General features: G+C 51.8%; 1 protein-coding gene across 1 annotated transcript in view; it reads left to right on the top strand.

The window, feature by feature from the left end:
- The first annotated feature begins 12,691 nt into the window (after nt 1-12,691).
- CHST11 (carbohydrate sulfotransferase 11) overlaps nt 12,692-24,531 on the top strand; it is a 79,850-nt gene continuing 68,010 nt past the window's right edge. Inside the window, exon 1 of the mRNA XM_078599036.1 lies at nt 12,692-13,032. Within this exon, the coding sequence (XP_078455162.1) occupies nt 12,948-13,032 (85 nt within the window). The 5' untranslated portion in view covers nt 12,692-12,947. The remainder of the gene's footprint in view (nt 13,033-24,531) is intronic.

The following is a 24,531-nucleotide window of genomic DNA, read 5'->3' as shown; positions in this document are numbered from 1 at the left end:
ATTGACAGCCACGAATAACAGCCCGAACGGGTGAAAATAAACGCTGCCACACAGCACATGTTCTGTAAAATTAAACGCTGCCACTACTACAACATCCTTTACACTGCACGCGAGTGAGATGGTTACGATCACGGGACAGGATGTTTAGGACTTGAGTCCTAAAAGCAGCAGAGTAGCGATCGAGGAGTGTGTCTGCTGTAAAACTATAAACGTGTATTTATTTAACCAGGCAACGCCCACTGAGCTGTGTAGCTCTTTTTCAGGAGCGAGCTGGCCACCACAAGTTACAGCTCAACGAAGTGGCTTCGGCACGTGGACATTTATCGCAGCCACATACTCTAAACGCACCTTTCTAAATGTGGAAGGGGAAAAACCGGAAGACCCCGAGACAAATCCACGCGACCACGTGGAGAGAGACATGCAAACTCCAAATATACAAGCGTCAGGGTCGGGATCGACCCCACGGACCTCCTGAATACCAGGCGAGGTAGTTAACATCTCATAGCCACCGTGGCGCGCTGTGAAACTGCACCGCCCATATAAGCTCGGGAGGCCGGGAGGCCAAGAGGCCGGCCTATGAGGAGGGGTGCCCAGAAACTGGTCAGAGCCCCCCCCCATCCCTTGCAACGGGGCCCATGCTGGGCACGCTGCGCCACTGATCCCAACAGCAAGAGTTTGTGAGCGTACTGACCCTGTGAAACCAATGCATTGCCTGCAAAAAATACAATTCGTACATAAGATACATTATTAAGATACAGTAAATTCAGCTGTGACGGTCCCACCTGATGACGAAGACTTGTGTTGCCTCCGAAACGTCGTGATTTATTATTTTATTTCTATTATTATTTCTATTATTTGTGTTATTTATTATTTATTTTTACCTACGTGACTTTACCGAAAAAATCATAAGAGTACAGACGAATCCAGTCCACGTTTTTTTCCGCTTGGAAAATATTCGTCCAGAAGGCTGATGGATTAAGGAGTTGTATTTATTTATGTCATATTTGGTGGTGGAACAGGCGAATGCCTATTTATTATGACTTATTCTTTCTTCGGCTGTCCATCGCGAACAATGATGACTGCGGAGAATAGAGATTTACAGCAGCAGCAGCAGCATCATCCTGCACGCGGGTGGGATGCGAGCCCAGCCCTTGAGCGGAAGCATCGGCCGCACCGTGGGCAAGCGGGATGACTGACCAGGTGACAGACGGGGACACCGAATAGATTCGTACTTGGGATGAGCTATTTTTCCCCTGCGGGGTCAAATTAAGAACACCGCATTGCGTCGCACGCCAAACGCCACAAGCGCACGTGCGATGCGGAAGACCGCGACGTGGAGATAAATCCTCGGCAAGGGGCCCTCGCCCGGTGAAATAAACGGCGACGAAGCGAGCCCACGGCCTGCGATGGAGACTCCGTCACCTTGCTCGCTGTTTACCGTCGCTGGGTTAATCTGACAGGGCTACGCATCTCCACACGACATAATCTGACATCTGCATGAGTGAGCACCTTTTTGCCACAAAGAGCCCCCCCCCCCACCCTCTATCACTCACTCTGCATTATTTTTTTCTGGAATTACATAAACTGCGACTAACACGCCACTCGGCGCGGCCGTTAGAGTGACAAATCTCGCAGTTTGAGAGGCGCAGAGCAATTTCGATTTATCTCGCGTTTAAAATGCGCCCGCGACTCGAGGTGTGTTTGCCGGCGTGCGATAAAGGCGAGACAGCTCGCCACTTCCACGGGATTTGTATAAAGATTTTTATTTTAACAACAAAAATGTTTCCTCTCTTGCACCAATTGTGTCCCGTGCGTAGCCTGTCCGTGCGATGTCATTCGTCGAACAAACATTCGCGCGGATTTCTAGATTTGAAGCTTTCATGACTGCAATGATTCATATCCTTGAGTTTTTTCGGTAAAGTCACGTAGGTAAAACATTTAAATTAATAAAAGTAAAATTTATTTTATTTTTATTTTACTTTTGTTAATTTAAATTTACATTTTTTACCTACGTGACTTTATCGGAAAAAAACCTAAGAATATTCGCGCGGGACGCCAGCAGAAGGCGGCGTAACGTCACTCCGTGTCAGAGCAACAACGGCCTGCGGAAGGTGACAACATTGAACTACTTCCGAGGTTCCCTTCAATTGCCTCTCTGCCAATGAGGTGCTCATTGCGTAGGAGTCACACTGAAGTGCCTTTCTTTCTTTTTGGTGGTCAGAGATGGAATTTTACCCAAATTAAGTGAAAACTATAATTTGCACGCTGGATTTGTTCGCGGTACAATGGTTAACCGGTCTAAGGTCATCGACTCTGCCACACTTGAGAACCAATTTGAAATCAGCGACAAAACATCAGCTCGCTTGCAGGGACCTAAAACGCATTTGTTGACATCGCGAGATGGCTCTGCCTGGGGATGGGGGGGGGGCAGCCTTCGTCCTGCAGCGGATAGATCGCGGCTGACGAAGACGACGCGCTCTGCAGTGACATCCCTTCCCTTGGTTGAGCAGCTTGACATTGCCTCTCTGAGCATGCGGTGGCGACATTGCATCACGCAGCTCGGCGGATCGCCGTGGGCTGTGGCGAGTGCTGTGGGTGTTGTAGAACCGAAAGCGGTGAGTGGGTCGTTGCTGTAACTTTGCCTCTCGTGCGGATGTGAATCCCATGCCCACGGTCATAAAAAACAAACTAAACCCGGTCTAAAATTCCGTGCTACGTCCTTCCGCGTAGGTTTTCGGGGTTTCGGGGGTTGTTTCCGCTTGCTTTACGGGCACGATGTCCAACGTTTTGCGCCTCGTGCTGGAAGCTCTTTCAGTTCCGTCGTGCCGGACAACACGTGGTGCGTCCTGCACAGAGCACGCCGCGGAGTTTCCGCTCCGCGCGGTGGTAACGCCGGGCATATGAACAACCCAAGATGACGCTTAGAGCCAGCCCCAAGTAGCCCAAGCGGTCTCGGACTCTTGAAAAAAGTATTGTGGTGCATCAAATATCAGCTCGAATTAAACCCCCGATAAACATTTAAAAGCGAATTAATAAAAAAGCTACTTAATCTCTCTCTTTCATGCATGTCTTAGACAGTCTGTATTTATTTATCTCTCATCGAACCCAATGTTTGTCTCTTGATTACATTTCTCAACTCACGACAGCCAAACGAACCTGGGTTCGATTCTGGACTCGGGCCCCTTTCTATGTGGAGTGTATATGTTTGTATGTTTGTTTGTATGTTTGTATGTTCTCCTCCTTTTCCCTAATGGGTGTCCTCGGGGTTCTCCGGTTTCCTGTCATAGCTAAAAAGCCACACACCACACACACATACACACCACACACACCACACACACATACACACCACACACACCACACACACATACACACCACACACACCACACACACATACACACCACACACTACACATACACACACAGCATGTGACCGGTGTTGGTGAGGCTTTCCTGAGTAAAATTAACCACACTTTTTTAGTAATTACACATTTGTCTCATCTGCCTCTCTCTCCCCTCACCTCACTGCATCTCTGTTTCTTCGTGTCGAGATCTCTTCTCTCATCCGACTTTGGAGTTGAAACATAATTCTGGGGTGGGGGGGGCGGGAAAATTATTTTCTGTTAAAGCCCCCCTCCACCCACCCACACCAACAGGCCAATCAGCAGCACTGCAAGCCGCGTGGAAGCTACCTCATCCTGATGAGAAAAATAACAACGTTACCCTTTCTGGCAATAAAACAGGTGCTAAGATGCTCGAACACCAAATAGACACCCATTTGCAATGCATTAAGTCTGCACCAACGGCATGTTCTTTGTAGCAAAACATACAAACGTGCTCTGATGATATGGGTCCCGTAGATAAACAGTAAAAGGTCCCAGAGATGTAACTGCTACGTCTCATTCTGCTTGCAGGCAGCACTTCCAGCTTGTGGAATGTCACTTCAATGAATGCTGGCATTCACGGTGGGCTCAAGGCAAATAATACATCGCACTTATGGGAATGGGTACGGGAGCCGGTTGCACCAAAGAGTAATTTTTACCCTTGATGTCACGTGTGGTTGTGGCTGTCACAATGTGTAATTGTAGAATAACGAGCGGAGCGCCGGGTGGCTAAAGCACAGCAAGTTGGCACAGTAGGGGGCACAGGTGGTGCATCAGCCAGTCATCTCGGTTATCTCAGTCAGTCGACCCGTGGCACCTGCTGGGTCTGCCCCGTGACCTCCTGCCAGCGGGCGTTCGACACTTCACGTGGCCTCAAGGTGCACATGGCCTGGCACAAGCGTCGTGGTGACGTCACCGCCACTTAGTGGCGAATGGCGGTTGTTGTTGATTGTAGAATCTCTTCGGTGTGGTGGAGATCTGCGTATTGCGGGACAGGCGTCCGACACAATGTGGCTTTTACGCGCCATATAAATGAGAAGGGTGCCACGGTGGCGAGATGTTAACTACATCGCCTGGTATACAAGAGGTCGTGGGTTCGACCCTGACACTGTGTATTTGGAGTTTGTATGTTCTCCGCGTGGTTGCGTGGATTTTTCTCCGGTCCTCTGGTTTTTCGTACACGTTTAGAAGCGTGCGTTTAGAGTGTTTGACTGATATCAATGTCCACGTGATAAGCCACATCGCTGAGCTTTCATTTGTGGTCAAGCCGCTTCTAAAACGAGCTATATAGCTCAGTGGGCTTTACCTGGTAAAATAAAGTTTGTTTAAATAGTTTTAGTTTTAATGTGACGGCACCTCAACAAGAATACGCTATACACAAACAGTGGGCTATTTTACTTTAATAATAATACAAATGTATAATGTGCATTCCATCCGAGGATCCCAATGGGTAATGCATGGAACGCAGGAAACAAAACAGAACCAGGGCAACCGACCAAACGAATGAGCGAAGGCCACTTTAAAGATATATGGTTTCAAAGCAAACTTAAATATATGTGCAGAGGCAGTCAGCTTGAGGTATCCATGTGCGAGTCTATGGTGCCCTGTCCAGGTCTGTAAAACACAAACGTGGATTTATATTGCGTCGGATATGCGCCAGCAAACTCATGACGCTGCGTTGAAACGGCGGGACGTTTTTATTTTTGTAGAAAGACCGAGACGCAGATCTCTATTTGAAATCCACGGCTTCCCCTGTCGGGGGTCTGGGGGGGGGTCTGGGGGACTCACCTCACGTGGCCCGGGTTCACAGCACAGCGCCATGGCCACAGCGACACCGCTTCCCTGTTATCGCAGCGAGAGAGGGGGGGGGAATCCATGAGATCAGCAATAAGAAGCGGCTGTGGGTTTGAAGATGAGAGAGAGAGAAGAAGAAGCAGCCACTGTCTGCAAACTTCTATCGCTGATGCCATCAACATTCTTGGTGACAGATGAGAAGGACTTTCAGCGTGACCCCGAGATGACCTGCCTCTGAAGCCACGGTTGGAGTGGAGTTGTGGTTTATTTTTTTTTACTATTATTAATCATCACGATTGCTAAACATCGGGTCCAAAGGTCCAAAACGCTAAACGACCAGCAACAAACAGCACTGCTAATGTTGTTCGAGATAAGAGTTATATTATCTTGATATTGGGCGAAGTTATTTCGAGAACTTGGGAGGAAATAGACGATGAGAAGGAATTCTAAAGTGGAGCAGTGCGAGGGAAGATGCCAGGAGAGACGAGTTTTCTCTGCGGTGTGGTGAGTGGGGGAGCGAGTGGGTGAGTCGGTTTTTGTGAGCCGCGGTGTGGTGAGTGGGGGAATGAGTAGGTGGGTGGGTTGTTGTGAGCCGCGGTGTGGTGAGTGGGTGTGTGAGTGGGTGAGTTGTGAGCTAGTGTGTGGTGAGTGGGGGACTGAGTGGGTGAGTTGTGAGCTAGTGTGTGGTGAGTGGGGGAGTGAGTGTGGTTTTGTGAGCTGCAATGTGGTGGGTGAAGACTGTTGGACAAACGAGTCTGTCTGTTCGACCGACTCCTCAACACGATGGGAGAAATCCACGGGCACTGTTCTCGGGAGCGGGTAATAATAATGGCAGTAGCGACGGAAGAGCGACAAGGAGGAGACGCGATGGGTGACCCCACCACGTGGTGGTCTCGGTGCTTCTGCGTGAGAGGCGAACCCTCTGAAAAAAACAACCTGCATGAATTCCAAGCATCCTCCTATGCAGCCCCAAAATTCCACGCTCGGGTGCGCGCGAAGGCGAACAGAGGCTGCGCCTGTTGGGGTGGCCACTCCGCGTGGTCTCGCGACACGCAACCTGCAGCGCACGGCTCGCCACGAGTCAACGTCAACCCACACCGCCGGGCGCAGGGAGGGGGATGGGATCCTCTGCAGGAGCGTGCGGTTTTGTGAGAGAGATGGAGAGTGGGGGGGATTATTTGACCATATTGCACGACAAGGCCGTAATTAAAATAGAAATGGGGGGGGGGGGCATTCCCCCCCCCCCCAATATTCAAATATGCTAAAAATGCCCCACCAATATATTGCTATAAAAAATTGCTATGCTATGTAAATAAAAACAACAATTTGCTAAACCTTGGCCACAATATCTGGACTTGTCTTCACATAGCAATGCATAGATTTCTGTTTAAATGCTTGTGGTTATGGTTGTACTTTATTAATCCATAATCTCTGCCATTACATACAATGAAACAAGAAATGGTAAAAAAAAGTAAAAACAATGTAATACAATACACTATGAGACATTATTGTAAAAAAAAGTCCATCCCATGTGTTAGTGAATTTATTTTTTTAGGCAGGAAATGAGTTTTCAAATTTAGATATTTTTCTGGGTTGGGACCCCCAGACACCCTGGAAGATTTGGTCCCCCCCGATGTTGACCCCATGGCTACGGCCTTGCTGCACCACGCTGGTCAGTGGGGTTTGATGGAGGTGCCCAGCGATGCATGGGTGGCGCCGGATCATGATGATGTTGATGCTAGACGTTCGAGCATAGTCATCATCGGCGAGATTCCGCGGGATTTGGCGTTCGTGACGCCTCCGACAGAGCCCCCACCGCACACGCGTTTTCACTGCGCTACGCCGCATTCATTAGGCAGCCACCGTGGAGCATCCTCCTCCGCCTGCACAGATGGTCTCAGTAAACCGAGACCAACTGTGTCTCCCGTCCCGAGCGCAGTGTCCGGTTTCAGTCATCTCTACTGCCCCGGCGAGAATCTTGCACGAAAGAAAGAGATTAAAAATAAGATAATCGGGCCGTGTTTTCAGGCTTAGCGCGGTGATTTTCAGCCATCCTGGGATAGCGCATCCTCCAGCCCCGCAGTGAAGACCGCTGTTCCCCAGCCACCTGGGTTCGATTCCCGGCTACGGTTAACGTCAGCGACGAGTGGTAACTGAAAGGAGCCTGGAATCCATCTCACTTAATTCCTTTTTTTTCTTGTTTTTTTGGTGACGCGGGTCTTCGCTCTGTGGCACAAACGAGCCTCGTCCTGGGTCTCTGGTGTCCTTCCGAGCTGCAGGTTAAACTGAATAAACGTGACTTCACCAAACCCATGCGGCCTCTCTCGCGAAGCCAAAGCAGCGGTGGCGTTGACAGAACCGGGGGCCCCCTTTCATTTGAACGTGAAGATTATAGCAATGCTGCTGCTGCCGGATGATTGCGAAAAAAGCACCCTGGGACCCCGTGTGAGCCACACGGCGCATTAAAGCCAAATAAAAGCGCGCGTGCTGATGTATGGGATTTAATCATGACCACGTGCGCCCCTAATACGTAATAGCGAGAGAAATGTAATTGCGCAATCCCTGCTCTCCACTGCGTGATATTAGGTGCCTGGTCTCCGTGCTCGTGCCAGGCTAGGTGCTTCTGCCGGCCGTGGCTCTGCATTGCGGCGATGAGAACGTCACGGCACCTCTGTCAATCCACTGCTGGATGGCGGCACGCCGTGTCCTCTCCCGAGTGCTTCGCGGGCGACAAACGTATCGGCTCGGGGTCGCGCACTGTGGCAGGAATACAGCGAACCCGAGTTCGATTGTCGGCCCCGGCTAACATCGACAGCAGGCGATACCTATTCCCGGTACTGACACCACCCCGCACCTCACGACCCCCCCTCCTCCTCTTCACCAAGCCGCACTGAGCGGCGTCGGGATGCCTTCATTATATGCAGCGGCGAAGCGGCAAACGACCGAAGGTGATAACGGCAATGACACGAACCACGACGACGTTCCGACAACGTCCCACGCACTTCGCGGGAGGTGGAAGCATCGGCTCCGATTGGCTAATCTCCTGATAGCACACACACACAAAGATTAAGATCTCCCGTATAGCCTTAACAGACTGTAGGGGCAAGTGCTGTTAGCGAGCACCTATGAAGGCCGGAACGGTACACGAGGGGGTGGGTGGCCAGCACCACGCCCGACCGCCTTTGTCTCCCCAGTGGCGATGTTTACACACCGCACAAGGTACTCATTTAAGGCTGAGTCGACCTAGGGGAGGCCCAGGACCGGTTCAGATAATCGTCACTGGTGTTAGCCGTGAGCGGGAATCGATCCCGGGTCGCCAGGTTCACAGCACAGTGCGCTAACCGCTACACTACCGCTCCCCATACACACACACGCACACACACTCACACGCACGCACACACACACGCACACACACTCACACACACACACGCACACACATTCACACGCACGCACACACACACGCACACGCGTGGGAGATGTTGGTGAGATGTGGAGCCACGCACGGACGCGCGCGCGTCTCTTGAGCGGGTCCCATTGAGCGAGCGAGCGAGTGACAGTCTGAGTCGCCTGTCACGTCGCTCCAAAGTTTCTGCTGTTCTTCCTCGCCTCTGACGCAGGGAGACGCCGCTGCTGCCACGGCTGCTCGTGCGCTGGAGGGCAAATTCGTCCGGCCGGCCTCTTCTCGAGACAACAACAACAACACTCGTGGATAAATAACGGATAACGGTAAACGCGGGGGGTCACGCACAGCAGTGCAACGTGCGGGGTTTGCCTGCCGGAGCAACACAAAAAGCGACACGCAAATGTGCTCTCCTTTTTGCAAATTGACCTCTGCTTCGTACTCACAATTGCACGCAAACGTACGATCGCTTTGGCCTGAACATTGGCCAAGGTCCCGAGTTTAAACACACAGAGTACTAACCCTGCAGAATTAACCCATGTACCTGTCCATTCCCTACAGCGACGCGAATTATTATATTTATGCTGAACTTGGATCATCTTTATTTACAAGGGCTGTTGTGCTTCTCCCCCCTCACCGCTCCCCCTCCCCCACCTCCCTCCCTCCCCCTATCCCTCCCATCTTCTCCCTCCCCCCACAGACAGATGAACGGAGCGAAATAAATGTGTGTTTTTTCAGCTGTAAAGTGTTAAATAAATGAAGGCACTTTGTTGGCAGAAGTTGCCAGTCAGCCAAGGATTATTTTCAACCGGTTCTGTCGGAGTCACCGACCGAGAAGTTATTCCCGCACCCGGTACACTACATCCAGTATACCCGGTACACTACATCCAGTAGACCCGCCTCGCTACGGCTGCTCACCACGCGCCTGCACTGCAGTCTTACCAGCGATATGGAACACAATATTGAGTGAGAATTGGAAGCCCTGTCGAACACAACATTAGAATAAAATCAATGTCTCTGACCCCTTCCTCTGTTCGATTAAAGGGTCATTGGGTAATTTCCCGGCACGTGACCCAACCATTGTAGATATTTGTCGCGACAGTCAATACAGACCCGGGCTCCACGTTAATGCTCTGCTGGATGAGCGCCTCCCCACGCTCTGTCGATCGTCATAATTGTTTGACCATACTTCACCACTCTGGTCAGTGCGGGTTGGCGATGGCGGGAAGCAGAGACGCGAGAGCGTAGAAGCACAGCACAACGATGGAATGTGCTGCGTTGCCGTCTATTGCCCACTACGTAGCCCCGCAGCCGTCGATGGTAACCCGTTTGTGTCGGATATATGTGGCTACACGGGCACGACACGGGCTGGAGAAGAGATGGACTGATGCAGTCCAGGAGGATGTGGAGCTGAGTGGACTTGCCGATGACTGGTACCAGCGGTGTCAAGAGCGGCCTCTGCAGAGGAGGTTCGTGAAGGATGCTACTGGGTTATTGGAAGCAGTCGCCCTTCAGCTTTAACGGGGGGCGGAGGAGCGACGCTCACAACATCGAGCGCGGAACGCAAGGCGGTTAAACCGCAGCAAGTTGGCACAGTGGGGAGCGCAGTTGGTGCATCTGCCAGGCATCTCAGTCAGTCAACCCATGGCATTTGGGTCTGTTCCGTGACCTCCTGCACCTAGCCTGGCACAGTGGGGAGCACAGGTCGTGCATTAGCGAAGAGCATGATGATAATATATGCGCTGTTTAATATCTCCTACGGCAAAATATTAAACTACAGTATTTAAAACTATTAACAATGTTTTTATTTAACCAGGTAAAACCCACTAAGCTATACTGTATAGCTCTTTTTCAGAAGCGACCTGGCCACAAATGATGGCTCAACGAAGTGGATTATCACGTGGAAATGTATAGCAGCCAAATACTCTAAATGCTTAATACGTGTTTCTAAATGTGGAGGGAAAACCGGAGGACCCGGAGAAAAACCAACACCACCACCACGGGGAAAGAGACATGCAAACTCCTAAATATACAGGCGTCAGGGTCGGGATCGAACCCACGAACCCCCGTATACCAGGCTAGGCGGTTAACATCTCCTAGCTACCGTGATGATGATGAGAGATGAAAACTCCAAATATACAGCAGACGTCAGCGTGGGGATCGAACCCACAACCCCCTGTATACCAGGCGAGGTAGTTAATATCTCCTAGCCACCGTGATGATGATGATGAGAGATGAAAACTCCAAATATACAGCAGGCATCAGCGTCGGGATCGAACCCACGACCCCCTGTATACCAGGCGAGGTAGTTAACATCTCATAGCCACCGTGATGATGATAATGAGAGGTGAAAACTCCAAATATACAGCAGGCGTCAGCGTCGGGATCGAACCCACGACCCCCTGTATACCATGCGAGGTAGTTAACATCTCCTAGCCACCGTGGCGCCCACACCGCGAGAAGCTCGCATGCGCTTGCAAGGCAAAACGAGATGCAGCACCGCTGCCAGGTCTGTATAGAGTTCATCCGTCTGCACTTCAATCGTAAGATTTACACACTTCACAGTAGCATTAGTAACGCGTCCAGCCATAACCATTCGCGTTTGTCAGCGTTGTGAACACGTGGGGTATTTGTTGTTTGTTATAGAGGGGTTTTACTGTCGTGGTATTTCGTGGTCGTGCAGTGTAACTCGTTCCGCTTTGGTGTTCTGGTTTCACCGCGAGTTTTTCGGCACGTTGTCTGACGGTTTAGCTACAGCGTGCTGGGAGATCCTTCAGGAAATTTATTTGGCATCTCACGCTTCGTACAGTATTTATAAACGCGAGATGCTTCGTTCAGTTCCTGAAGAGGCTCCCCAGGACGTGGTGTGAAACGTCGGACATCGTGGGTGTATTAAGCATGAACATATGCGCCGTCTGTTTCACTCACAGGGGACGTTAAAGTTCCCGTGACGCCAATCGCAAGTGGAGGGCCATTGTGCGCCGGGCGTCACGGTCCAAATTTTGATGAATTTGAAAAAATGTCTATATTCCATCGCATAATTACTCATTTGGAATCCACGTATCAATCATCGGCCCATAGCGAAAAGAAAACGTGGCAGGACTTTCCTGAAACAGAGTCAAGAGGTTCTCGCGAGTCAGGCTTCCCTGGAACACAGGCGGAACAGTAAAGTAAAACATGCACCACTCCACGTGGCACGGCCAGAGAAGTCATCAGAGGGCGATGCTCACTCACACTTGGCGACTGCCCTGCACCACGCGGACACACTGCCCCATACACAGCCTACCCACGATCCTCACGATTTGTCCCAATGGCAGCTACACCTGCAGGACGGTGCGAAAGAAGTTCAACATACATGCATGCAAAGCCGACAAGAGTAAGAGTTCCATTCCCCGGCCACTGCTAACATGAGCTATCAGTAGCAAGAGATGCATGCACCCGTCTTACCACCACCGCCACTTCACCGACCCGCAATGGCACCTGTATGGTGAAGTATGGTCAAACAACCCCCACGGACTGACGGACACACCGTGGGGACCCAGCCATGCATCCGGGCGGTGGTGGTGGTGGCGGCGACGGCTGTTTTTGTAATGCAGAAACTGTGGGGGTAGCAGCGATGGTTGGTGGATTACGGCACAGATGGGCTGTGAAACTCTCTTACAATGGGCGTCGTGGAGGTGCCGTGCCCTGGCTCGTCAGAAGGCAGTACAGCAAGTGGACTCATCGCCATCTGCTACGGGGAGTGTTCTTGCCCCCCCCCTCCGCTCAACGCGTGCTGTTTCCCCGGGTGCTCCGGTTTCTTTCCACTTGTTTAACATCAAAAACTCATCATCAATTGGCTGAAAACATATTTGTAAAAATTATATAAAAACCCAAAGCAGCAGCAGCAGTAGCAGCAGGACCCTGCGTAAAAATAACCCTGACGACGACTCGAGTGCGGATTTCCTGGATAAATAACTAAATAATTATTCTTATTATCATTCTTACCCAGCAGCGGCTTGACAAAGGCTGGCTTCTACCACACCCACCACAGACGCAAGGGTTAAGCACCATCACCACGTTTCCCCGCCCTCCTCCTCCCTCTTGCGGTCATGGTACATTCCTTCCCAGAGCCCGTGCCTCCGCCTCCCCGGCGCTACCTACTTAAGGCGACCCACGGGCGTGATGTTGCGCGTCTGTGCGCATCCCCGGCACGCCACGGAGACTCTGCGTGGTAGGGCGGTCGGGGTGCACAGACTCGCACGCTCGCTCCGTGCACACGCAGTGGCTTCAACTCGGGCTGTGCTGAATCGGGGGTGGGGTTTCGGGGGGTGAGGAACGAGTTGGGACCCCTGAACAGCTCAGCAGAGCTGAGAGGAGCCAGGAGCCTAGACCATGGACGCGAGACGCAGGAGCGTGGGAAGAGTGATCTTTGTGACAAGCGTGGGATCCTGTCTGCTCGTCATCTTCTACTTTCAAAGTATGTGTGTGGTGTGTGAGCGCGGTGGTGTGGGTGTGGGGGTGCTGTGTGAGTGTGGTGGTGTGTGGTGTGTGAGCGCGGTGGTGTGGGTGTGGGGGTGTTGTGTGAGTGTGGTGGTGTGTGGTGTGTGAGCGCGGTGGTGTGGGTGTGGGGGTGTTGTGGGTGTCGGGGTGCTGTGTGAGTGTGGTGTGTGTGGTGTGCACGGGGACTTTGTGTTCGTGTGTGGCGGGAGACCATGAGTGAGTGTGTGTGTGGGAAGGCGACTATGTGTGTGGTGTGTGTGGAGGTGACTTTGTGTGTGGTGTGCGTGTGTGGAGGAGGCTATGTGTGTGGGGTGTGTGTGATCATCGTGTGTGTGTGTGGTGTCATTACGTGGTGTTGGCCACCCACTACCTCGTGTACCGTTCCGGCCTCTGTAGGTGCTCGCTAACAGCACTTGACCCACCAGTCTGTTGAGGCTACACGGGGTACATTTATCTTTGTCATTACGTGGGGAGCGGTCGTGTTGCGGTTCGAGCACCGCGCGATGCACACGACGACCCAAGTTCGATTCCCGCTCACGGCCACCAACAAACCAGTGGCAATGATCTGAACCAGACCCTCCCCTAGGTCGACTCGGCCTCAAACGAGTACCTGGTGCGGTGTATAAACATCGTCGCTGGGGAGACAAAGGCAGCCGGGCGTGCTTCTGTGCACATCACACGCACTCGTGTGCCGTGCCACCTTTCATAGACGCTCGCGAACAGAACTTGCCCCAACAGTCTAGGATATACGGGTTATAGGATGTTGGTATTTGTAGTTATGTGTGTAGCGTGTTGCGGCGTCGTCTCTGTGTGTGTGTGTGCGTTGTGTTGGGTAGACTGTGTGCATGGTGTGATGTGAGCGTGTGTGGTGGTGTCATCATTGTCTTTGGTGTGTCAAAGTGTCTTTTGGTGTGATCAATGTGTGTGTGGTCATCGTGTGCGCGCGTGTGACTGTGATATATCGCCGCGGACAGCAATCATTCGTGTAGTCATCGTGTGTGTGTGTGGTCAATAGCGTGGATCGCTGAGAGCACTTGCCCCAACAGTCTGTTAATGCTATAGGGAGATCTTTGTCTTTTGTATCATATGGCGTGATTATAATTGGCGTGTGTGTGTGTTTAATTTGTATACACGGCTTGGTGTAAGTCCTCTGGCTACTGCTGCGTTACGTCTCGATGGTTAAGCGAGCGTGCATTGATATGGAGGGGGGTACATGAATAAATATGTTTTTAGAGTGGTCACCTTGAGTGTAATGGACGTGAAGTGTTAATGGTTGGTGTGTGTACCGTGTGGTTGCTGTGTGTACGTATCGGGTACGGCGTGACCACGTGTGTTCTGGGTATCCTGTCAATGGGAGTACCAGGTTGCGGTGTGTGGTGATTATCTGAACCGGTCCTGGGCCTCCCCTAGGTCGACTCGGCCTCAAATGAGTACCTGGTGCGGTGTGTAGTAAACATCGCCGCAGGGGTGCTGGCCACCCACCCCCGCGTGTGCCGTGCCGGCCTTCGTAGATGCTCGCTAACAGCACTTGCTCCTACAGTCTGTTAAAGGCTATACGGGGGTTCTTTGTGTTTGTCTTTTGATTTGGTAATTACATGCGTGTGTGTGTATATTACATAGTGCTGTAGGTGCTCGCTAACGGCACTTGCTCCCAAAGTGAGTTAAGGTTATACGGGGGTGGGGGGAGATCTTTGTCTTTACACAGTTGATCATGGCGAGGTGGGGGGGGTCTTTATAACGCCTGTTGTCACCGCGTGTGCGATAAGTGGGCTGTTGCCGCTGGTATAATCACACAACTCCTACACACGCACACGTGGGAGCGCGTGTTTGTCTACGGCTCCACGCGGACGTATTCGCTAACGCTGCTCGGGCTGGGCTGGCAGAGCTGTGCACAAGCGCGCAAATGACGACAGGAGACACCCAACGGGTGACCTTAGAATGAAAACAACGTATTGGTACATACCAGGCGACGTTTATCAGCACAGAGAGCGAAAGAGGCCAGCGACGCAGAGAGTTGACAGTTGTTTCATCATGGGACCTCCTTTGCCAGTGCCAAGATGTGAGAATAGGTTTTCTCATTTTTTTTGGCAACAAAACAGAAAGCCGTCGATGGTGCGGACCAATCAGTTTCAAGGACAATGCATATATTATCAGAGTGTTGTTTTTTGTTTGCATTCTGACAACAAGTATTGTGGTTAATGCAGACATGATTCCTTGTAAAAAGTTTCAGTTTGGTGTTTTAACATCTCAAAACCTGTTTTGTTGCCAGAAAAAAGGGAAAAACCTATTCTCATATTTTGATAGTTGTCGTCTAACCCCTCTGGAATGTCTCTGTGGCGTGGAAGGCCGCGCAGTGGTTATTGTCGAATGTGATGAGCGAGTAGTTTGTTATCTTTAGATCTCTCTATATATATAACACACTCATAGGCTGTGGTTCAGTAGTCGCTGTGTGTGTGTGTTCCGTGTGGTCACATGCAGCACATACACATATCGCGTGATCGATGTGATGGTGATGATGATCGCTGGGTTGTGATCAAGCACGCACGTGCGTGGTCGCGACACCTGTACAGGGGTCTGCTCGTAAGTGGATTTGTTCGTAAGTCGATTTGCTCGTAAGTAGAGTATTCCCTGTACACCGTTTTCTCCCTGTAAATAATGACACGTAACGGATAAACACACACGCAGAAAGTGCATGGACCCTCAACTATTTGAATGTGTTTTTTTTCTCTCATTGTACCGTAAACGATTCGACCTTCAAATGAGTACCTGGTGCGGTGTGTGGTAAACATCGCCACCGGGGAGACAAAGGCGGCCGGGCGTGGTGCCGGCCACCCACCACCTCGTGTGCCGCGTCGGCCTTCATAGGTGCTCCTCGCTAACAGCACTTGCCCCAACAATCTGTTTCGGCTGTACGGTGGATCTTCGCCTTTTGTCGTTGGAGACGAATTATTTGGGAGTGGTAGTGCAGCGCTTGGATGCACGGCACGCTACGAATCCGGCCTCCCGAGTTCAAAACCCGTGGCACGGGTAACATCAGTGGCGATAATCTGCACTGGTAGTGGGGGGGGGCTCCTTCAGGGTGAGCGCGTTGACCGCGTTAAACGCGTACCTTGCGCGGTGTGTAAATATCAATGTCATCATTGGGGAGACAAAGGCGGTCGGGCGTTGTGCTGGCCACCCCGTGCTGCCTTAATAGCTGCTTGCTAACGGCACTTGCCCCAACAGTCTATGTGAAGCTATACGGGGGGTCTTTGTCTCTGTGTCTCTGTGTGTGTGTATGCATGAATACGAATGTGTGACCGCAGATCTATTGTGCGTCTATGTGTACACATGTAAACTTTGTGTAGCTTTGTAAATCCCGGTGGGACAAATGACTATTGTACGGGTGTTTACGTGTGTAGGTCACTTGGCTATTGTATACAAGTTATTGTTTGTCCGTACTGGCACTATAGGTAGGATGTGTGTGTGTATGTGAGAAGAGGGGAGCGGTGGTGTCGCGGTTAGCGCGCTGCGCTATGAACCCGGCGACACGGGTTCGATTCCCGCTCACGGCCAACACCACTGACGATTATCTGAACCGGTCCTGGGCCTCCCCTAGGTCGACTCAGCCTCAAAACGAGTACCTGGTGCGGTGTGTAAACATCGCCACTGGGGAGACAAAGGCGGTCGGGCGTGGCTCTGGCCACCCACCCCCTCGTGTACAGTTCCGGTCTTTATAGGTGCTCGCCAACAGCACTTGCCCCTACAGTCTGTTAAGGCTATATGGGGGATCTTTGCCTTGTTTTGTTTGTGAGAAGAGGCAGTGAAGACACATTGAGAAGGGCTGTGGTGGTGGTGCCAGCCGTGGAGATGCCACGGGAGGGAGTCGAGGGGGAGGCTGATGGGGCACGGGACAAGATTCGGTGCCGCGAGATACGAGGGCAGCGGTGGATGTGACAATAAATGACCACGTGACCATTAGCCACTTCGTCGGGCCATCGTTTGTGATTAGCCAGGTCGCTTCTCAAATCGAGATGTACAGCTAAGTGGCCCTTACCTGCAAAAATAAAGTACTTATTTTAAAGAGACTCTAGACCAGGCGCTGAAGAGAGAAGCTCGTGGAAGGAGCAAATCCGAGCAGCTGACCCTGTGCAACAATCACAAAGCCTTAAGCCGCCGGTGTGGAGAGTTATCAGTCAAAATGTCATCTCTACGTTGCCGTGTATAAATAATGTCTCTGTGAACGTGACAAATCTTGTCGGGTGGTGGAAGGTTAAAGGGCCGTCCATAAATGGCGTCACGCACCTTGGGGGGGGGGGGGGTCAGACATTTGTGACGATGTGTGACGAGGGGGGTTGAGAAATGTGACGTCACATCAAAATGCGCAACTTTAAATAAATATAGACAACACGTTCTACTTAATTAAATTGACTTTTTAATAAATGTTTTCTCCTACAACATCAGAGTGCAGCGGCACATTAGTTACGCACTACAATGGCAATAGTTTAAAGCGATTTGAAGCATGTTTTATTTGGGGGGGCAGAGCTTCGTGACGTCATAATTGAGGGGGGGCTGACTTTTTGTGACGCCGTGTGACGAGGAGGGGTGGTCAAAAATCGTCCAAAACCGCGTGATGTAATTTATGGACGGCCCCTAATGGCCCAAATGTTTGCATAAAATGACCAAAACGTGGGCGAACCACGCAAAAAGGAATGATGGATCGACATGGGGAGCGAGACGTGTGTGTGCGTACAGTGTGTGCGTACAGTGTGTGTGTGCCCTGTCCATCCAGTCACTCGGAATGCGTCCGGTCTCGTCAACATGCACGTTGGAACAAATCTTGAAGCTGAGAAGGGGTGGAGACATGGGGTCAAGTAGCCATCGTGGGGGGGGGGGGGGCTTATGTCAAGTAGTGGGTATTGGGTCGGTGGGGGTGGCGGGCTATGAAGGATGTGAGCCGTGGAACCATAAAAGTTATGGGCGAGTAGTTGCCCTGCTTGGCCCTCTGTTCCCACGCCGATGATTGCCGGGGCTGTTGCAGGCGTCGAGGCACAGGACTTCTTCTTAGACCTCCGCTCGTAAGTTTGCGCTCGGCCAGCCATGCTCGCGGATGCATTAGCGGCGTTTAAGTTCGGCCGTCGGTTCGCATCAGGTTCTCGTGCGAGCTGAAGCGGTCATCTGTTCCAGTTCACGCGACCCCACCACTCGCCTCCCCCCAGTTCTGTTCCTTTCCTCCACTCACGTTCTGGCCTCGAGTTTTTTTGATCAGGCTTCGTACATGTTCACCGTGCTTCCACGTTATAAGCATAAAAAAGATCCTGGGTTTGAAGCCAGGCAGCTGCCTGTGCGGTGATGGTGTCATGCCAGTTACCGGTGACCTCACAAAAACACACACACACACGTGACAATAATTATAGTTTTCGAACTTAATTCGACCAAATTCCAGCTCTGCTGAGAATGTTAAGTATCTGTCCCGACCGTGATGTGACGACCATTACTCTCTGGGAGAGTGCTGCCCGCTGCTGTGTGGGACCGTTGCTCCGGGATCTCGGACGTAGCTCTGTAATGTCCACCTCTGTGCGAGAGTTCCAAATCAACACTATGTCTCGTGATGCGACTCTGACGGCAACGGTTGAGATAAACTTCTTGAAACATTCCCATTTTTTTAAGTTAAACAAATTGTTCGGTTATACACCCATTGGCAGTGATGCACAAGCACAAAACAACAACACATTAATCAACAACACTGCCTTAAAATAAAAATATATATACTAGGTGACATTCCGAGCAACGTCACTATCACACGATTCCAGTGTTGTTGGCGAATCTTTTTTGTTGGATATAAAATACAAATCCCAAAAAAACATTTTATTTACGACGTTTTTAAGAGGGGACATTTGTTCCGAACGAATTGCCGCGCGTAAGCACACGGCTAGCGGTCCGGCTTGGACTGCGTGCATTTGCACAAGGGGCATACGCGACCTGCCGGTCTGTCGCAAACTGCTGAATGTTAACGAGTGCGTCACGTCGCTCACGCGAGCCGCTCGGTCTCGCCCAGATCGGTGTCACATCACAAATAGCGGCCGGTGGCTGAACTCGTTTTCGTAAATAGCTGTCGCTGTGCCCCCCTGTGAAAGGGATTGCAGTGGCATTGTCACTTGGCCAATTGGTGAACCACGTTAACCTGTATGCGCCCGTCACTGTTGTCAAATAAACTGGCTGGCCACCGTCATGGGAATGTGGAATTTCCACCACTTTGGCACTTGTACAAGGTTTTTGTTATAGGAATCTTGAGTAAAAATGCGCGTCTATCATATGTGTATTCCATGTGCAATAATAACTATGATAATGTGCAGCCATTTCGGATGAATGCCTTCAAATTCGCACGGTTAGCTACGTACGGTGCGAAAGAAGTTAAACATACATACATACAACACAGTGTCAGTAATGGGGTTTTTTTTTTACCGTACTTCGCTATTCTGGTCAGTATGTATTCAGAGAATGCTTTTCCATGTGACTTCCACGCAGTTAGAGCCCCAGATACACAAGGAAGGGGGCTGTGTGGTAGGACTGGTCTCGCTGGGTTCGTAGCACAACACGCTAGAGCCGCAGCGGTGACCACTCCTCCCTAAAACACGTGTTTACCAAAAAACGAAATCGGAGGAGCTTTGTGAAACCAACTTCTGTTGGATGATCTACGGTGTGCCGCCGTTGTTGACAGCAATTCACGCCAAACCCAGGGCACGGGCGCGCAGTCGATGGGCGCGTTCTCCGGGAACTTTGCGGTGATAAGAACGAGCTCACTGTTGTCTGCGCCGTGAGTTGAGGGTCAACGATCAGCTGCAGAGTAATAAATCCGCACTATATACTGCTAGCGCGGGCGCTGTCAGCGAGCGCCTGCTAACGCTGGCGTAGCCCGCAAAGGAGCTGGTCGTGGTCAGAAGCACGTTAAGCCGCAGTGCCCCTACGTTCGCACCGCTGATGTTGACCACGCTCGTTTTAGGCTGAGTGGACCCAGAGGAATCTCAGACCAGGTTCAGATACACCATTGCCATCCTCTGATGTCATGTGTTCTTTAAAACATCGGGCCACCGAACGACCCCCCCCCCCTCTCCGATCATTTACACACGTGCGCACTCAGTGGACAAATAATAATGAGACACATATATCCGTCCATTTTTTAGCCAGTGAAGCCTCACTGGGCCTCAAGCTTTCTTGCCAGGAGGATCCTACAAATTGGGTGTTAGACGCATTCTGCCAGGAATAATTCGTGGTGGCATTGCCCGCGCGCACACACACACACACACGTTTACCCATCTCATCCGTAATTCACCGATCGATAGAAAGTGATTTGTGCCCCTGTTGCCAGGAAACAACCACCCCCGGCCCTGCCATGGCAATGCCCTCCCTGCTGAAAGGGGCACGAGGCAGTGCGTTGGCACACACACTCAAGATAAGATCCCAGTAGGTGGTTAACTGAGCTCATCGTTATCATTTCACTGGGGTTTTAATGGCTACGACCAGTGGCTGGTTGATGATTTGGCTGAGCTGCTGTTATTGTGCAGGCCGGGAGAGATCGTTAATCGACGATTGGCATTGGTCAAGATTTCTGCCATCTTCCACTCTGATTAGCTGGCTGGCTGCTAGAAGGGTTGAGTTAGTCGCAAGGGTTAGAACGCGTGGCTGCATAGCTAGCCGGTAGGATTGGATTCATCAGTGGGAGGGCTCGTACTAGTGTATGGTCGCATAGTTAACTAGTTTTCAATAAAATGATAACCAAGGGGTTTTACATTCATCTGCATCTGATGGCCAGGGCTGAGCTCCAGAAAATACCACCAGCACGCCTCCCCCGGCTGGGTTTCTGGCAAAATGTTCCATCAGAAGTGTAGCTGCTGATGCGGTGCTGGCGCTGATTTGGCTAATATGCTCTCTGCTTCCGCCAAATTGAATGTTGCTCCGATCACTCTCCTAGTTGTTGCCCCCCCCCCCGCCCCTCTCTGTGTTTTGACGTTCCCGGCGCTTCTCTCGGGCCATGGGGGCCGCTTGAGGCATGAGATTGCCATCGGTGGAGGCGCGCCGCGATTACCCCGAGAATTTTAAAATGGGCCAGACGAGGGAATGGATAGCGAGGTGGGGGGGGGGGCGAGGATGGGTGGGGGGGGCGAGAGCGGGGAGAAGTAAAACAAATTTAAACAGGAGGCGATGGGAGCGATGGAATCTTCCCGGGAGCACGATTTCTGCTCCGCGTCTCTGTTATTCCTCTCTCCGCGTGGCTGCTGCTGCTGCTGCTTCTACCGCATCAGTGGCCGGTCGTAATGTCGCTTATCCAGGAAAAACCGAAATCCTCCAATCGATCTCGATACTTTTTCGTGTGTTTGTTTTTCTTTCTTCCCTTTTTTTGTCCCCCAGGAGTGGTCCTACATTGGTTCGTTTGTGGCCAAAAAAAGAGTGGGGAAATGGTGGTTAGGGCAAGACAGAAAACCGGGTGGAGATCGAGAAAGATGGAGGGTTTAGACTAAACAAAGCAGCGATGCTGGTCGAGAGAGAGAACCATGGCAGATATTGGTTCTGCCTCATCACCGTTAATGAGCCGATGGAGTGACAGATGATTGATGATGACGATGATGATATGAACCCACTAACATTTAAATATCTTCTCGGAGGGTGGCTGTGGCACGGGATGTTCTGCTTTGTTGTGTGGCTGCCTTACTCTCCGTGGCTCCCTGCCCCCCTCCACAAAGACAAAGATCCCCAGTATAGCCTCAACAGATTGTTGGGGAAATTGCTGTTAGCAAGCACCTGTGAAGGTCGTCACGACACACGAGGAGGCGATGTGGCCAGCACCACGCACCGCTGCTTTTGTCTGCCTCGTGGCGAAGTTTACACACCACAGCGCCAGATACTCAATTGAGACTGAGTCGACCTAGGGGAGGCCCATGACCGATTCATATATTCGTCACCGGTGTTGGCCGTGAGCAGGAATCGAAACTCGGGCCGCCGGGTTCGGAGCGCAACGTAGCGCTAACCGCAGCACCACCGCTCCATGCCCCCATCGCCACAGTCCCCCCACGCACCCCACGCACCCCCACGCACCCCCACTTGCTCTCTGCGCTTAATTGCGATACAATCACAATCGGGGGGGGGGGGGTGGGGAATTGGATAATTGATTGTACAGTGCCATGTACACCCGCACCACGTGCATAGCGGCGATTAAACCTCCGAATTACATGAATAGCGCGACAATGCCGCGTGGTTAAACTCACGAGTCACGGGTGCAGGGAGATGAAAATCGTTAATAGAGGAGGATCGGATTTTAAATGGATTTCGAGCAGAGGTTGTCGTTCAATGCGCATCTCGCGACGGCCAGCCAGACAAAGTCTCGTGTCGGGGCCATCGGCACGGCTCGTAACGCATTCGCGTCGCTGACTTTTCATTTCAACATCAGGTTGGCTGTTGCATTACGATATTGCGCCGAGGCAGAACCTAGCAAAGCGCAATAGCTCCACCACAGTTTAAAAACGAGCAATCCAACACTTCGGGCTCCGAGGCTGCTGTCGACAACGGCGGCTACACGTGAGAGTGACGTCACAGGGGGTTCGTTGTCAACCCGTGACGTGCATCACGTGATCGCGCTGCACCACATCGTGGAGTTGGTGTCACGGAAACGAAGATTGACAGGAATGACCCAGTGGACCACGAAAGGTCTCGCCCCTTGGCGTCGGTGAATCGAGATGCCTCCTTGAAGTGAGAATTCAACCACCATTTCCGTGGCTTAGCTTCCTGCCCTTCTGGCTGTCATGATAACACAAGGTAGTTCACTGTCATAATAACACAAGGTAGTGAGTGCACTGTCATAACACAAGGTAGTGAGTGCACTAATAATAACACACTGATAGCACTGAAGGCTTTTAACGCGAGTGTCTTTTGTCTCATTACATGACGCTGAGTGGAATTTGGAAGAAAAAACATTTCCCACTGAAGGAGTTAATAGCCCGAAGATGTCACGCTGCTTTTAGAGACATAATTTGACCTTTTAAAGCAAATTCGCAAATTAGTCACTTAAACATATAAATATATATTGTAAAAGACATGTCCTACTTTTGTGCTTGGTGATGTGTCCCATCGAAGGATTTTGAGAGATGCCAGCTGCTTTGTGGGGGGCAGGGGGGGGGGCAGGGGGGCAGGGGGGGGCAGGGGTGGGCAGGGGGGGGGGGTGATGGAAGTCGACCGGAGATCCGAGTGAGTGCCAGGTGGCCCAAGTGCCCTCAGGGCCCTCCCTGCGGAGTGCCCTCAGGGCCCTACGACGCTCGCGCAGCCGCCCGCACCGTCGCTCGAGCCGGACTTGCCGCGCGGCGAATTCTACCGGGCGAGCGGAGCGCCGACGGCCAAGACCCGTGGCCACTTTGCCTGTGCCGCTCGCCACGCGAACCGCCCCCCTCGGTGCTTCACCCTGGCCTGGCCATCGATCCGCCTGGACCCCCTCCCTCCCCACGAAGAGACGGCAGTGACTGTGTTCTTGTGATGATAATAGCTCGGTGGGCTTTACCCGCAGAGATGCGTAGATATTTTGTAAGTGATTTGTTTGCACTCCAATTGTGTTTTTTTTCTTGTATCGATTGTTGTTATAACGTTTCTGTGCTTGTCCCTACTGGACATCTGTGAAAAAGAGCTTTCATAGCTCATCGGATTCCTCCAGTGTAGATACATATTTCGATTCTCTTTCTGATAACATAGCAGTAATACTAGCAATGTCCTCTTTATCCAGGAACGCCTCGCCGAGTCTCAAGATTCCTCCTCTCGGAGGCTCTTGCATTGCAATGTTTGCTCGTTCCGATGTGCGAAAGAGGCAGTCGGTGTAACCGGAGAAAACCCGCGATGTGCGAGGGAGCAACGCTCATGAATCCGCACGGACCGGGCAGCGCCGCAGCTGTCACGAGCCCTGCCGCCCCCCTGCTGTTGGCAGTCTTGCTCGGCTGCTACATTCCTGCGGCGGCACGGCCGCACAGTGCACAGAAGACGGGGGGGGCGGGGGGGGGTGCGTTACTCCGCGTGCGTGGCTCCCCGGAGGCGATTGGTTCCATTACAGATGGGGCCGCGGTATTCGCTCCCCGCTACTTCAGCGCGGATAAGGGGAGCTCCACTGCACTCTAATGATGCTGAATCTCCGCCACCGCCGGCCGCTACTGACTCGGTGCTGAGCCGACTGCTCCCGATCACTTCAAGGTACCGTCGTCAGCATGACGGGCGTCTCTTGTCACCTCGCCCAAGGGAGAAGAAATACCTGGATGTTCGCCCAAAAATGTTGTGGTTGTCTCTCAACCAAATATAAAAACGTTAGAGGTGGTGTCTGGACCCCCACGACAGCCATGGTGGCTGCATCTCCCCCCCCCCTACTGAAGCCCCCCTCCACCACTCCCCCACATTGCGGTTTCTGAAACCGGCAATTTCGCGTACCGTTTATTTTTTTGCCATCACGACCGCTCGCGGAGGAAGCACT

The sequence above is a fragment of the Lampetra planeri genome, chromosome 11 (genome assembly GCF_965212315.1).
Source record: "Lampetra planeri chromosome 11, kcLamPlan1.2.h2, whole genome shotgun sequence".
NCBI classification, from domain to species: Eukaryota; Metazoa; Chordata; class Hyperoartia; order Petromyzontiformes; family Petromyzontidae; genus Lampetra; species Lampetra planeri.
Note: the sequence above shows the minus strand (reverse complement) of the source record. Positions and strands in the feature narration are given on the sequence as shown.